The 15,428-nt window shown below is 35.4% G+C and overlaps 1 protein-coding gene across 8 annotated transcripts in view; it reads right to left on the bottom strand.

The window, feature by feature from the left end:
- LOC121418429 (mitogen-activated protein kinase kinase kinase kinase 5-like) overlaps positions 1–15,428 on the bottom strand; it is a 93,551-nt gene that overhangs the window by 51,388 nt on the left and 26,735 nt on the right. For all 8 annotated transcript variants that reach the window (XM_041612283.1, XM_041612284.1, XM_041612285.1 and 5 more), the window contains exons 5-6: positions 6,124–6,166; positions 1,900–2,024 (exon numbers count right to left, since the gene is read on the bottom strand). In XM_041612283.1, the coding sequence (XP_041468217.1) occupies positions 1,900–2,024; positions 6,124–6,166 (168 nt within the window). The remainder of the gene's footprint in view (positions 1–1,899; positions 2,025–6,123; positions 6,167–15,428) is intronic.

The following is a 15,428-nucleotide window of genomic DNA, read 5'->3' as shown; positions in this document are numbered from 1 at the left end:
CATTATCTCACACTCGGATGAAAAGGTCAGGCTGACATGACGGGTGAAAATATCACAATTTTAATGCAAGGCGATAATGTTAAAAGCCTATACACCGAGAGAGAAGCTTGTACCTGCATGTACTTATAGGCCCTGATGCATAAATGTTACAATTATGTCAACTTTGCTATGCAATGGTAACAATTTTTGAATCCTTGATTATGATTGGCTGTTGAGCATTGTTACCATGGTAGTAACCATTGGATGTCAAAGTTACCATAACAGTAGCTTTTATGGACAGGCCACAACAGGCACAACATGCATTATGATTTGGTTTGGATATATATGTGCTCCCCCACACCCCTTTACCAGGGTTCCCAGCTTTTTAGGAAACCAAAATTCCCTGACTTTTCCCTGATGAAGTTTAAAAATTCCATGATAATTATTCAGACCCATTCCCAGTTTTGCATGTTTTCTAAGTTGTTGCAGTGAATTACATGTATTGTAAGTATAAAAACAATAATGTAAAACTAAGTTAGTACTATTACACAGGCATGTAATGGCCTACCCCCCCCCCCCCATAAATCCATCCTTTCCCCACCTTATACAGAAAGAGGTTGATATGCAACAAAATATAACAAAGTCAGACTGACTACCATGCTTTCGACTTTTGGGCTGATCAAAATTCTCTGATTTTTCCCTGATTTGAGGTATTTTTTTATCAACTTCCCTAATTTTCCCTGACTGGAAAAAAAGGAAAATAATTTTCCCTGATTTCCCTGATGGGCCGGGAACCCTGTTTACAACAACATCCAGAGTGTTCCTTCATGTCACTCTGTAATATTAAATAATGCACAAATATCAAGAACGAAAAGCAATCATAATTCTTTGAAGCATGAACTTTTTGTCCATTGTTGGTAAGTGGTTTCAGACCGATTCGAAAAATAAGAATACCAAGTATTCTCTTATCAGGAAATCTATTGTATTCTCTGATCTCGGGAAATTTACCATGATCTATTTCTCCGATCATAAAATACTACATATTTTGGTCACTGTGAAAGCTAATTACTCATAATATTACCCCCCCCCCCTAAAAAAAGGCATACCATAATTAGTAGATATTTGTTAAAATTAAGACAACTTTTGCAGGAAATCAGACTTTTACAAGGTTGCTGGTATTTTCTCAGTCTTTGGTTCAATCTGATGGGTGTTTCATAAAGCTGTTCGTAAGTTAAGAGTGACTTTAAGAACGACTGGTGATCCTTTCTTATGGTAAATGGTATATTCATTAACAATCGTTTTGCGCATAAGAAAGGATCACCAGTCGTTAAAAAATCGCTCTTAACTTACGAACAGCTTTATGAAACGGCCCCCCGGTTCAGTTGGGTATCAAAAGAGTTTTTTATCCTGGACAAGTTTATGGAAAATTACAAAGGGGTATTTTGGGGATGAGTCTGTTTGAAAACATCTAATAGAAATGTTCTGACTGACTTGAAAACACCTAGTAGGTATAATCAGACCCACTTGATCATAATGAAACATGTTCAGGCCTCAAATACATAATAATTATTTTCTGCATTCACACCGACCCAAACAGATCCTTTCAGGATGAGTTCTCAAAGTTACATGCAAGCACACAATGGTGTGATTAGCAGGCAAGGTGCGAGCAACCCACGGTTGCCTCAATGCAATTTGCACAATCACACTGCCAAAATACTCATGAACTTGGAAAAATCCCTGCGAAAGTTCTCGTAATTTCAGCAAGAGCCTACTATTCACACTGGCAAAAATACCTAGTATTTTCTGATCGGGTTTGGTTAAGGAAAATTTCTTGATCAGAGAATAAATGGTTTTCTCGAACTTCAAGGTGGTCTGAATACGCCTTATGTTAGTGAGAGGGGTACAGAATCTGAAACTCACCTGGAAGTCATAGCCTCCTTTCCTTTCCACAGCGGCCACCTCAGGGGCCATCCAGTAGGGCGTGCCGATGAACGACTTTCTCTTTGCCATCGTCTGTGTGATCTGTGCTGAGACGCCAAAGTCAGCTGCAAAAAGGCAATGAAATTAGAGATTGAAATTAAATATGGAAGACAAATAAGGGGGTAGCTAAAATTAAATTTGGAAGCAGATTACAAAATTGTTTGCCAAGTACATAGAAATTTAAAACTGAGGAAATATACATCATACGGATGTAACCTAGTATCATAGATAGAACCTTGGCATAGACATTGTGAATGTTTTCTTTCCTCCAATGTGATTAAATTTCATTTGCATCGTGTTATTATGTTATTGTATTCTTAAAATCAAAAGAATTTTCAAATGAATTCCCTTTTGAGACATAAGAGATTCAGACATTCTACTTATTACCTACACCCTCGCTACCCCCCTCCCCTTTCCTCCCCACCCCTCCCCATCATCTCCAACGTATTCAATCTCCATCAGCTAACATCCTACATGTACATCCTAGGCTACATACTTGTCAATACAAATGGGCAATTACTATCTACATCAGCCTGATCTCTGATATTGATCTTATAGTAATGTGTTAATACTGGCCAACCGCTTCCCAATTTCCTTGAGAGTTAGTGAGATGATTAGCCCATGGCGTGTTACACTTCCCAATACAATGCCAACCAATATTAGCCCTGCCTCGTCAATCATAGGCACTTGCGACTGGGGATGTGTCTAAACGAATAGCATCCCGTTTTAGTGTTGTACACTAATGGAGTAAAATACTTGTTTTGGAATAATTATTATGGATCAAAAATAATTTAATTCTATGACTTTAAACTGTTGATTAAAGCATAAATAATTTTGTGTGCATCAGTTTTCCCTTTAAATAGGACAACTGCAAAAAACAAGACATGCTTGAAATGCCTTGAACAATCCAGCCAATACAGAGTAGGCCCTATATGTCCATGTAAATGTGTAGTAGACCTATGTAAACAATTGCAGAACAAATATGTCTGTCAACTGCTGTGAAAATAGTATGCAATGTCGGCCAATGGCAAAACTTCAGGGACAGAAAATATTTACCCTATATACATTTAATTCAAATTGATCAGGCTTCATGGTTAGTATAACTGCCTCACGTAACAAAGAGAATTAAAATGATATATCAGCTCTCTTTACAATATATATGTAATAATGTGCAGTTTAAGAGTTTCGTATTACATCATCTTTATCTGTACAAATAAGAAAAACCAAACCAAAAGAAAAACAACGATATGGCTGTAGTTCAGTTGAAGTGGTCTCACACTCTCATTGGCCTTGGGCAAGTCATATTTACATGAAAAGGGAATTACCAATATTCATCAACTCAGTAGGCCAGGATACGAACTGAATCTCTAAGAATCATTCATTTATCTTTGGAAATGGTAAAAAGGGAATAAGGAAATATAGCGATAATGAAAATGAAAATCCATATTTTACTGTTCGAAATAATAGACATCAGAAATAAAATACTCTGAAAATTTGTTTTGCCCAGTTGACCGTGGGCCCGGCAGCTGCTGTGCAGCAACCAGACATTCATTCAGCATGGGACATTATCAAACTTCTGAATGTTAATCCCACAATATTACAATGATTTGATAACTCCTGTGAACAAAACTTTACTCAAAGAAATAGGTTTTGGTTAATAATAGTTTTGTCGAATGTATTCAGGCGCGCCGGAACACTTTCAAGTTTTTGGGGGGCAAAATCCCGAAGGGGGCACAATATTTTTGACAGCGTGAGATACCGAAGCGATAGAGCGGGAGAGGCTGTGGGACCCCCCCCCCCACACGGTAAGGATTTTGTGTAAAAATTTAGTATAAAAGTTGCGTTTCTAAGTGCATTCAAAAATGAATTTCTTGACTTAAACAGTCTTGGAGTTCTTTTTGCTCCTTCTGTTTCCTCCCTTCTGACCCAGCCTGGTGTTTCTTCATGACCAGGGTCGCAGTTCCAGCAAATTACGAGCCTTATTGCAAACGAAATTGTTTCAAACCAATGTTATATAGGCCTTTTAAAGACTTTAAGATGACAAACATGACCGTACGAGCCGAGGCCGCCGATCGAGAGGGCAAAATTCACAAAATTCATCAAAAGTGTGCACGAAATCCTTCAATTTTATTCTAGAAAATGCAAAAGCTCCCCCATCACAAATCCCCTCGCTCTTACGTTTCTTCGAAAATTTAGGTCTTGCAGCCCCACCCACTCCCGGGTTGTTTTTTTTTATTTTTGCAAACGTCCATGAATAACAAAAGCTGGGATGAACCAGAGAACATAGCTGCCATCTCGATCTGATTAGTAATGGGAAGAAGTTTTGGAATCTGAAATAAATATATAAGTGCTATATATGAGCTGAAATAGTATCAGACAAAACGCCTTCCAATCATGCCAACGTAAAGGAATAGAGGAAAATACGGGGCTGTGAAAATATCTTAAGATTTTTTTTATATATAGTAGAGCAGTACTGTAACGCTTTTTTTTCTTTTATATTCTTTACATTTTTATTTATATCTCGGATAATATGAGTCCGGTCAAGAAGACACTTTCACAGATGATTTTATTTTTTCATGTCTAAACATTATCTCTAAGTTGCTTTCGAGTGGGATTCACCATTTTTACAAATAATAAATTATAATCCTCTACACATCCGCCCAGGGTGGACTCGAACCTACGATCTTTGGTTAGACTTCGACGGGCAGACGCGTTACCGACTGAGCCAACACCGCTCTCTTGTTATCACTGTATTAACTCAATTTATATTTAGTTGAAAATGAAATAATTGAAACAAGTTTCTCGAGATGTTATGGTTTCTGGGCTTGACAGCTATGACATAGATTCCATATCTTGCTCGAGTAACTAGTGTTTACGCGCGTTAGTGATATCGGGTCCGGTCTGAGCGTTTCTGGGCGACCGCGCGTTTGTTAGACGACACAGCCAGCATCATAGAATTATAAACCTAATCATTGATGGACCACTATCAATTTGCCATTCGCTTTTAGTCTGAAATGTATTCATTAAAAGGTTAAACGTTATCACACTGTAATAAGATGGAAAGGGGGCTTATCAAAGCTATGTTTCACAGAGGAACTGTTCGTCAAAAGATGCGAGGCTTACTATGATAATGTATTTGCCCCGTCAGGGGCAAAATTTTTTCATTTTTGACAATGGAAATGACAATTTTCAGGCAGAAAAGTGCCTTCATTTACTTTTGTCCTTAAATAATTTATCATTTTTCAGGGGGGCACGTTGGGGGGGGGCAAAATCTCGTTTTGCCCCCCCAAAATTTTATTTGGGGGGGCAAGTGCCCCCCCTGCCCCCCCGCTTCCGGCGCCCTTGAATGTATTATTTGTACTATGTTGAATGTGCAGAAGTGTGTTTGGTTGTTATTACTTATTTCCATCCTAGGATCATGCAATTATTGTTAAAATGTTCAGTTTTGGCCCTTGGACCTTTGCATCATGGATGTATGTTTCTAAACCAAATAAATAAATAAAATATAAAGAGGAATTGCCTTAAACAAAAATGCTTTCATTTATAATCAACACAATTTAGCAAAAGTTAAATACTAATAGGCCTATGCTACAGTACTTCATGTTGAATCAACATACTATATAATAATAGTTTCCTGTTTCATGGAAGCATGGCTTTATCAAAGTAACACTAATACCCTTTTCATAAACCTATCCTCCAATTAGCCGCCTAAGAGTAATGCGGATAATTCAATAAAAATTGCGTTCATAAACTCCGAAAATAAGCCGCATTATTTTTACGAGCGCCTGTCCTGAAAAAGGCGGATAATCGCCATGACAACTGGACACGCCCCCTCCGATGCGGTTGTGTTGGAAAAGGGTGACCTTGTGACCGCACCATGGCAATTATCCGCATTATTTGGAAATGCGTTCATAAACTCAAAATCTTATCCCGATGCCGCTATTATGCGGATAATAGCAGCATCAGAGTAATGCGGATAACTCTTGTCCTCCTCCAATTTTACGACCAAATTATGCTGCTATTAGCCGCCTAATTCATTTTAATTGGGTTTATGAAAGGGGTATATGACTGAGCAATGTGCATAGAGGACCAGTTTGCAAACCTACATGGAATTTAAATACATCTTTATTATTATAAAATGGATGAAATAAGATGATATCTTACCAAGTTTGACATCTCCATCATCAGTCAGTAGAATATTAGCACCCTACATAAAAAGGCAAGTTAATAAAATAAAATTGTTATTGTTAAACATTATTTTTTCCTAATCAACTTTATAAAAGTTGTAAAGTAAGGTATCTTATAAAAAAAATTGTAAAAAAAAAACACACAGACCTCATCATCAATAGGCCTATTGCCCTTGCTTTGAATATTTAAAATCAATTAAAGCATTTAATCAAAGCATTTTATCATAATTTTCAAAATAGATTTGACATAAACATTAACTAAAAAGAACTCAAGATTGAATTCACATTTAAATGTTAAATAGAACAATGCAGCAATCATGAATTTTTCAACATTAAGCTGGCCTATGTACATTTTTTTTAATCATCCAAACCAATCAGAATAAAAACTGATTGTCTGAAAGGGCAACATATCCAATATGATGAGAGAAATGTGAAAAATCATTTGTTCTTCTAATGACTTCAGTATGAGACATTTTAGGTGATCTACAAAGGTCATGTCCATGGAGACAACCATGTAGTATGTTCTGATTGCATTCAGAGTGCATGCGCAGAGACAGGTTTGATCCTTTCTTGGAAAAACCTCTTGATTTGGGTCATGCCCTCAGACTCTTGCCAGAGATCCATGGTTAGGATAATGCCTCAAAATTCATAAGTAAAATCATCGCCATTGTAACAGCTAAAGTGAAAGCACTCTTTGTGTGATTTTTATTGTCAACTGAGAGATCTCAATACATGTAAAAATTAATTTATCATATTGATCTTCTTTATTTGTACTTTATTCCCCTCTCCCTAACTTGCCCCTTATCCCATTGGTCTATTAGGGAAAACTGAATATATTTGCTATTCATATCAATTTGTCTAGATCTAGTTAAAGAGGACTTGCTGGAATAGCTTAGAGGGGAAGTTCACCCCGGAGAAGAGTTTGTTGTAAAAATAGCAGAAAAACAAAAAAATATTGGTGTAGGTTTGAGGAAAATCTATTAAAGATTACTACATGTAGTTATAAGAATTTTAAATTTTGGATTTGCGACATCAAAAACAAGCAGCTGCCCCATAGTTTATGTAATGTAAAATGCATAAATTTCAATTTTTGAATGGTTTGTGATGTCTTATTTTTGTTTTGCTTTTAGGAACGGTGTGATATCATTTATCTAGTGATATACTGAGGGTACAGTAAAAACTATTTTCACTTTTCTGAGAAAATGACATTTCATTGATTTTTGCCAGATGATATGTAGGAAAATATAGGAAATCTGCTATGACATCACAAATCAAATGATTAAAATTCTAATGACTTTTTTCATTATTCAATGGATTTTTTTATTCTCAAGCCTACATCAATACTTATATTTTTTCTATTTTTACAATAAACTTTTTGTCAGGGTGAACTTCCCCATACACCAAAAATCATTATTATAATAATTATCATCCAACCACACAAAAATTAAACAAAACAAACTACACATCATACACTAGAGCATATAAAGCACATACCAGTACCAAATTGTGAAAAGGGTCAACAAATAAGATGTGGGTCTATATTATGTAGATAAATTCTCAGATAATAAGAAAGAGGATTCTCGGATAGTGTAATGAATTTTCCCCAACATTTATACTACCCTCCCTATATTCATCAACACCCCCCCCCCCACCATCACCGCCCCTTCCTAAAATGATCATCTCATTATATCTCCCAGCACACAGGAGATGCCTTACTTTTAACATCCCTTTTCAAGTTTTATATGCTTGCAGTGAGCCTAGGATGGCCCATAAACTGCAGGATACACATTTTGTTTTAGTGCCTCAGTTCATGCAATTAGTACATATCACAACTAAACAGTCAGGTCACAGGGGCCTTGGCTTTGACACATTTGACACATTTTAGGAATGCAGATTATGTTCCCTGGCAGGCACTCAAATTACGTTTTAAAGCTATACCTGAGCTTTCTGAGGAAGCTACAATGGTGTAGAAATAAGGATAAATGTTGTCCCAGCTAATCAGAAAAATGAATGAACATTTTGACTGTCAAGAAAGCCCTGGCTATATGATTAATTTTATTGTCCTGGCTCTCTGTCTATGTCAGAATTACCGCGTTAGACATTTTAGATATGATGTCTGTGCCAGAATTTCTGGAAATGAAAACATCAGAATTATTATATCAACACTCTTTTCGAGGGTGTCATGCATGGATATGTAAAGGAGGGAATTATCAAAATTGAAATAATGATGGTGATTTCCTTTGTGGTGTAGAATATATTCTCCTTTTCCTTCCTTTTCTCAAAACCCAAAGGTCAAAGTAGAAATTTGCATAAATACACATTAGCACACGTACGCTTACAAGAAAAGTACTACAAAGAAAAATGTACTACATTTAAAAGTTGGCAATTTGTATTTTAAGCCAATCAATGATTATTTCCTTGGGACATATGAATGTTCATACCTGAACGTAAATTCACTGACCATTTTATCATGCATTAATGATTTATATTATACATGTATGCATAAAACTTGATAATCCAGTCTGTATGTACATGTATTTCATGTTGCTATCTTAGGCAAGCCCAAGGACATCTTTCAGATTGCAAAGATTTTTTTTTTTCAAATTAAGTTTACCACATGGTTACTCATAATAGATATCAGTAAATTAGATGATTGTACAGTAGATCTAACTCCCTGATCCAATAGACAGTGACCTCTACTCTACATTTACATTGATTTTTGTCGACAGCAAATGTGTATAGGCATACATGTACATACAGCCATCTAAAACAAAGCTCTGAGATGAATTTATTCATTGTGGTATCATTATGAATGCTTATTCACTCAGATAGCTTTCATATTTTTGATTCCAATTTCTAATTTTGTTGAGTAGGCCTACATTTATTTTACATGCAAATGATAAATTACAAGAACTACTGTACAGGCACATGCAGCTGTCCAAAACGAGCTCTGAGATGAATTCATTCATTGTGGTATCCTTACATGAATGCCTATTCACTCAGATAGCTTTTATTTTTTCAATTACCATTTCTAATTTTGGTACATTATTTTACATGAATGCATTCAATAACTTCTAACTTCTCTAAGAACACTCCTGTTCATACCATAGACAATCCAGTATATTTTCATAGACATTTTATTGTAACAAACTGGAAGAGAATCTCCAGTTTACCTTCATTATTCTCTGCCACAAAATATAGCTCAGTAATAATCAAGATAATGAAGCAAAATAAAGCAAATAATAAAAACTGTTCTATGGTCAATGCGATTGAATGAAATTTAGTTACTTCAACAAATAAAAGCTTATGTAGCCTTATTATTGCAGGTAGGTCAACAACATTAATGAAGGGAGAAACTGGCATGGATTTCAAAAGGAAGAAATATCCCCATGCCTATCCATTCAAGGTGATAACGCATGGTATTTACAGTATGTGCCAAGTGCAAGTCTACTCTGGCATGGCTGAACACCGTTTGTAATTAGATTTCAGTTTCCCACTCACAGAGTCAGAGCACAGTTTACAGGTCACTGTAAATGAACTCCATTTTTCTGTCAACTATTCTAGTACTGTATGCTTTAAGACACACCGAACTAAAAAGTCACTAGTAATGTTCTGATCAAAATTTTCAATTGTACATACCGATTTTTCAAAATTCAGTTTGATCCAATTATCTACATTTAAGGAGTGCACAATACCATTGGACATACATGAACATGTAACCTTTCACCCCTCAAAATTCTGACTAGCACTCAATTCAATATTACACATGCATCCGACACTGGTTCCACCACAGACAAAAATAATATCAAAATATATTTGTCATGTGTAAGCCATGAAAACTATTTGTATCTTCATGTACTAGTAGTTTTCATGCTCTAAACAGCAATTGCAAGCTTTCACATGAATAAAATTCCACTGCTAAAAAGTACCCTTGGATTAGAAACCTTAGTCATGTATTATAAAAGACCTATTGTATTCTTCTTTCTTAATGATATTGAGTATATTTTTGCATTGCAAATGTACATACTCATTGTCACTATTGAAATATTATTGCAATTGTGATTAAAATTGATCCAAATTGTCTACTTTACATGTATATGAATAACTTTATTCATAAATCACACCAACTACAGAATTGGCACATTCCTGCCCACTGAAACAAATTAATAAGTAGGTCTACTCGCTGCAAAATGACATCATCTCGTTCAGAGAGAAATCAATTTGCTTGTGTCTTGACGATGACCTATCCAACCGCATCACAGAGCTAAATGGATGGCATCTATTATGTAAGTTCTTTTGCATGACTATGTCTGAGTCAGACAGTGTAATAACATTAGATGACAGTTCACTGGAGACTGCCCATGACAACCTCTCATTTTGAGATTGGAAGACAGCGTGGAGAGACGTTGAATGTGAATCAATGATAGAAAGCATGTCGCCCAACAACCGTGATAAATGCATAAATCACGTGTACGAAGTCTCCATAAGGACCTTGTGTGATTCTGCCCCAAAGATTGTTTTGTTTCTAAAATTCATACATTTTATTTCCAAAAGAACATCGTCAAACAAATAAGAATAAGGGCACTTCAATGTCAATACCACCTCCCCCACCCCCTGGAAATAAAAAAGTTGATATGGATGAAAATCGAAATCTCTTGTTTTGTAGATTTGACAATGTGTTAAATCGTAATGAAAATAAAAATACTTTATGTTAATGAATATTTAAACAATGTTTCCACATCAAAAGAGAAAAATAATGAAAATTAAAAAAAAAAGAATGTGGGATACCAATAGTTCTTTCATTTGTAGTGAACAAAATTATTTAATGGAGTTAAGCAAAACTTTGAAATAAAATACAAGTTACAAATTTCTTATCGGATTTTGATGAAATTTGCAGTGTGGTGCCTCTTTAATTTTTCTTTACTCATTCAAACTAAATTGTTGTTAGGGTGAACTTGGCCTTTAGAATTTGTATTTCAGGTCCTATGTATTTCCTCTGGTGCATCAACTGCCCTGCCTGCTCCCCTTTTCTACAATGCCTGGCTGGTGATTCTAAAAGAAGAGAAATTTACCCTTGAACTGTATGAGGGTTGATGTCATTCTTAGTCACTCCCTTAAAACAAATTCCTTCATGACATGATTGTAAATGTAAAACCTTCCAGACCTCATAGGTTTACCTGTCCCATACACTTTGCCAATAGAGAACCAAGGAGGTTTAAATCTCCTTGAGAGAACATAGTACAGTACATGTACATGTATGCAATTGCATGAAATACCTCTGTATCAATGGTGACACTGTCAGATGTACTACTGAAACTCACATCTTTGGCAACACGATAACCATTTGAAAGAGGTAAAAAAAAGATAATTTTCATTCAGGCCTACATGTACAATAGTACAGTACTACGTATATGTACATGTACTACTTGAAAATATTATGATCATTTAATTTTTGATGGTTTACAATTACAGTACATGTAGGTCCTACACTATCATTTATAAGAACATTTCTTTCCATCCAAAATAATTCTCTTATTACAATTATACAATTACAATTATAAAGGCACGACAACGAAAATATTACACTTTACATGTAGTAAGATAAGGTCATTTTACTAGATGTTGTTGTATTCTTTACATGAATTTGTAAACAGACATTGACAGAATATGAGCATGGAGCTATTAACATAATAGCTCTATGATATGAGTGTCAGACTGCACATCCTTGTTGAACTACAAAGACACACCCCCAGGCCTATTCCACTGAAGGTTATTATGTAATACAGAAAACAATTAACAGGAAGCAGCCCTTGACCCCCTAATACACTCTATAATTTTGAAGGTGACACTCATCCCCATTCATACAAATCAAAGGGTATCAATAAAATCATATCCAAGCAACATGCATCCGTAATGGGGGCAAAGGCACGTAGTGTCCAGATTTAAGTTTTTTTGGTGTTTCACAAAGAGTTAATTGAGTGCAACTTAATTCAAGCTAAAAGAGAAATGCCAGTAGTTGCAGTAAACATCGATTTCATGAGAAAGTCTGTAAAACCAGGCTTTATTGTCAGTATATCATCAAGGATCTAGATCTGGTACAGTTACATAAACTGAACTTTGTGAAATCGTGAAATCTACGCTGAAAAATGTCCACACTGAAGATCACCAACACAGATAGGCACACGTGGGACAGTGTATTATTATTGCTGGAATACAGACCCGACGGAAGTGACCAAATCCACGCTCATTTGTCAGCAATTACATAATTTCTTCCAGAATCCTTTGGTGCATATTTTTTATTCATACAAACAGACACTTGGGTGGTCATTATATTAGATTCTGTAAAAAGTCATTTTGAGATCATTACCAGGACTGGAATTTATCTTTAAAGGGGAAGTTCACCCTGACAAAAAGTTTATTGTAAAAATAGCAGAAAAAATAATAAAAAATATTGACGAAAGTTTGAGAAAAATTCATCAAATAATTAAAAAGTGATTAGAATTTCAATTATTTGATTTGTGACGTCATATGCGAGCAGCATTCCTACATGTACATAGCAAATGGTAAAAAGCAATGAAATGTCATTTTCTCAGAAAATTAAAAATAGTTTTCACTGTACCTATTGTATATCAATAGACAAATCATTTCACACCCGATCATGAATAGAAAACATAATTAAGTCATCAGGAACCAGAAAAATTTGAAATTCATGCATTTTATATTACATAACACATGAAGCAGCTGCTCGTTTATGACGTCACAAATCCAAAACTTTGAACTCCAATAACTTTCTTATTCTTTAACGGATTTTCCTCAAACCTTCACCAATAATTTTTACTATTTTTTCTGCTATTTTTACAACAAAGTTTTCTTCAGGGTGAACTTCCCCTTTAAGCACCACCATGCACGAAATTTACATAATTTGCATCGTCTCATTAATGGCGTGCGTCCCCTGATCATCTACTTTACATCTACTTGTAACTGGGATTTTAAATTGAACATTTACTCACACTTTAATCTTTGTGAAACATCCCCCCCCCCCATCTAAAACAATATAAAACTCTACATGCCCTTCTCCCCTCCCCCCTCCAAAAAAAAGTTAGGCCAGCCCAAATCAAACCCCCAAAACCTCTTAGCCTGCCCCAATTGCTTTCACATCAAAATATTAATCCCTTAAAGGTCAAGTCCACCTCAGAAAAATGTTGATTTGAATCAATAGAGAAAAATCAGACAAGCACAATGCCGAAAATTTCATCAAAATCGGATGTAAAATATGAAAGTTATGACATTTCAAAGTTTTGCTTATTTTTAACAAAATAGTTATATGAACGAGCCAAATGAGAGAGTCGATGATGTCACTCACTCACTATTTCTTTTGTTTTTTATTGTTTCAATTATACAATATTTCAATATTAAGAATTTGATGATTAGGACCTCCTAGCCTGAAGCACAAAATGTTAAAATAATGGAATTCCACGTGTTCAGGGAGGAATGAAACTTCATTTCACATTACAATGAGGAGAAAATAAAAATATTTCATATTTCAAACAATAAAAAACAAAAGAAATAGGGAGTGAGTGACATCATCGACTCTCATTTGGATGCAACTGGCTCGTTCAAATAACTGTTTTGTTAAAAATAGGCGAAACTTTGAAATGTCATAACTTTCTCATTTTACATCCGATTTTGATGAAATTTTCAGTGTTATTCGTGTTGGATTTTTCTCTCCTTATTCAAATCAAGTTTTTGTTGGGGTGGACTTGTCCTTTAAACATTACTTCAAGTCAACAAAAAAGATTTTTCAGAAAAGGATTAGCCTATACATGTACATGTACTTGAACATTGCTACCATGTAAGTGTACATGCACTGGAACATACCTATCAGTCAAACTCACATGCATATAATATCTCTACATTATGTACTTATGTACAACAAATCTATTGTCAATGATAAGGGGGAAAAATTGTATCAATACAACCTACACGTTTAAAGCGAGGTTATTTCTATTTAGAAATTTCCTGCACTGATTAACTTTTTTTTTACAATTACATGCACAATTGGAATGTCTGTGCATATCAAATTACTTATTTGAACAGCCTCTTTCAATATCACATCATAAACACTTCCTCTTTTACCCCGAGACAATAGTATACAATGTGAAGTGCAATGCAAAACCAAAACTAGTAATAATGGGCTTTTTTTTTTATCACAATCCAGATACATGACTCCTTTTCAACTTCTCATGGGGATTTTTATTTTTACCTTTATAATCAACAATCTCATAATATTACAATACAATAGAAAACATAGGCCTACAAGTATATAAAAAAATGGAAGTGAACATGAACACCCCATGAATGATCAACAAAATACTAAAGTGTGGAGAACAGTAAAATTACAGTCTACATGTAGTTGTACATACAGTACAATGTAAATCATTTTGGGTATTTCGTTTGTTTTGTGTGTTTTGTTTTGTTATTTGCTGTTATGTTGGGGAGTTCTTTTTTGGGGGTGGGCTCTGTTCCCTTCCAATGCTGTAACATATTTGCTATACTTGTTTGAATTTCGGTTCGGGGAGAGGACCATACACAGGGACAGTTGCCCCCTTAAATTTAAACTTAAATTTTTTTAATGTAAATTTTCACAAAATTCACCAAGTGCACTCAGTCACTTCGCTTCCTCCCTTTCGAAAAAAAAATTATGAATCCAGCCAAAACTTCATTTTCTCTTAATAAAAAATATTAACTCACGATGGAGAACTTTGTGATGTTAAGTGAGTGGGTGCAGGAAATAGGGGTGAAAATTACAGCAGTGGTTTGTGTGATGGTAAAACTAGAGGAGGGCAGACAAGGTTCAAACAAGGGCAAAGGAAACATCAGACATGAGAGTTAATAAAGGAAAAAGAGGCCATGAATTATATAAGGATGCATAGAGCTAATGATAAAACCTCAAATTCTTGTCTCCCCACTCCCCATCCCCTTTCCTCCCCCTGTATGTTGCAAAGCTCTAAAGTTTTACTTAGCATTAATTTTCTATGCAAGTGTCGGATGTAAGTGAGTGGGTGTAGGAAATGGGAGTGAAAGTTACAGGAGAGGTTTGCAGCGGGAAGATAATGTAGAGGGGTGGCAGCCAAGGGGTCACAGCAAGGGAAAGATCGAAGCAGACACTGATCGTTTGAGGAAGAGAGGCCATAGGAATTCACAGGCCGACCGAAGTCGCTTCCCTCAACCTCCTCAATCACACCTTGTGAATAAAGTGAAAGAAAATTGAATAACTGCTAT

The sequence above is a fragment of the Lytechinus variegatus genome, chromosome 7 (assembly GCF_018143015.1).
Source record: "Lytechinus variegatus isolate NC3 chromosome 7, Lvar_3.0, whole genome shotgun sequence".
NCBI classification, from domain to species: domain Eukaryota; kingdom Metazoa; phylum Echinodermata; class Echinoidea; order Temnopleuroida; family Toxopneustidae; genus Lytechinus; species Lytechinus variegatus.
This window is presented reverse-complemented; position numbering and strand designations above follow the sequence as displayed.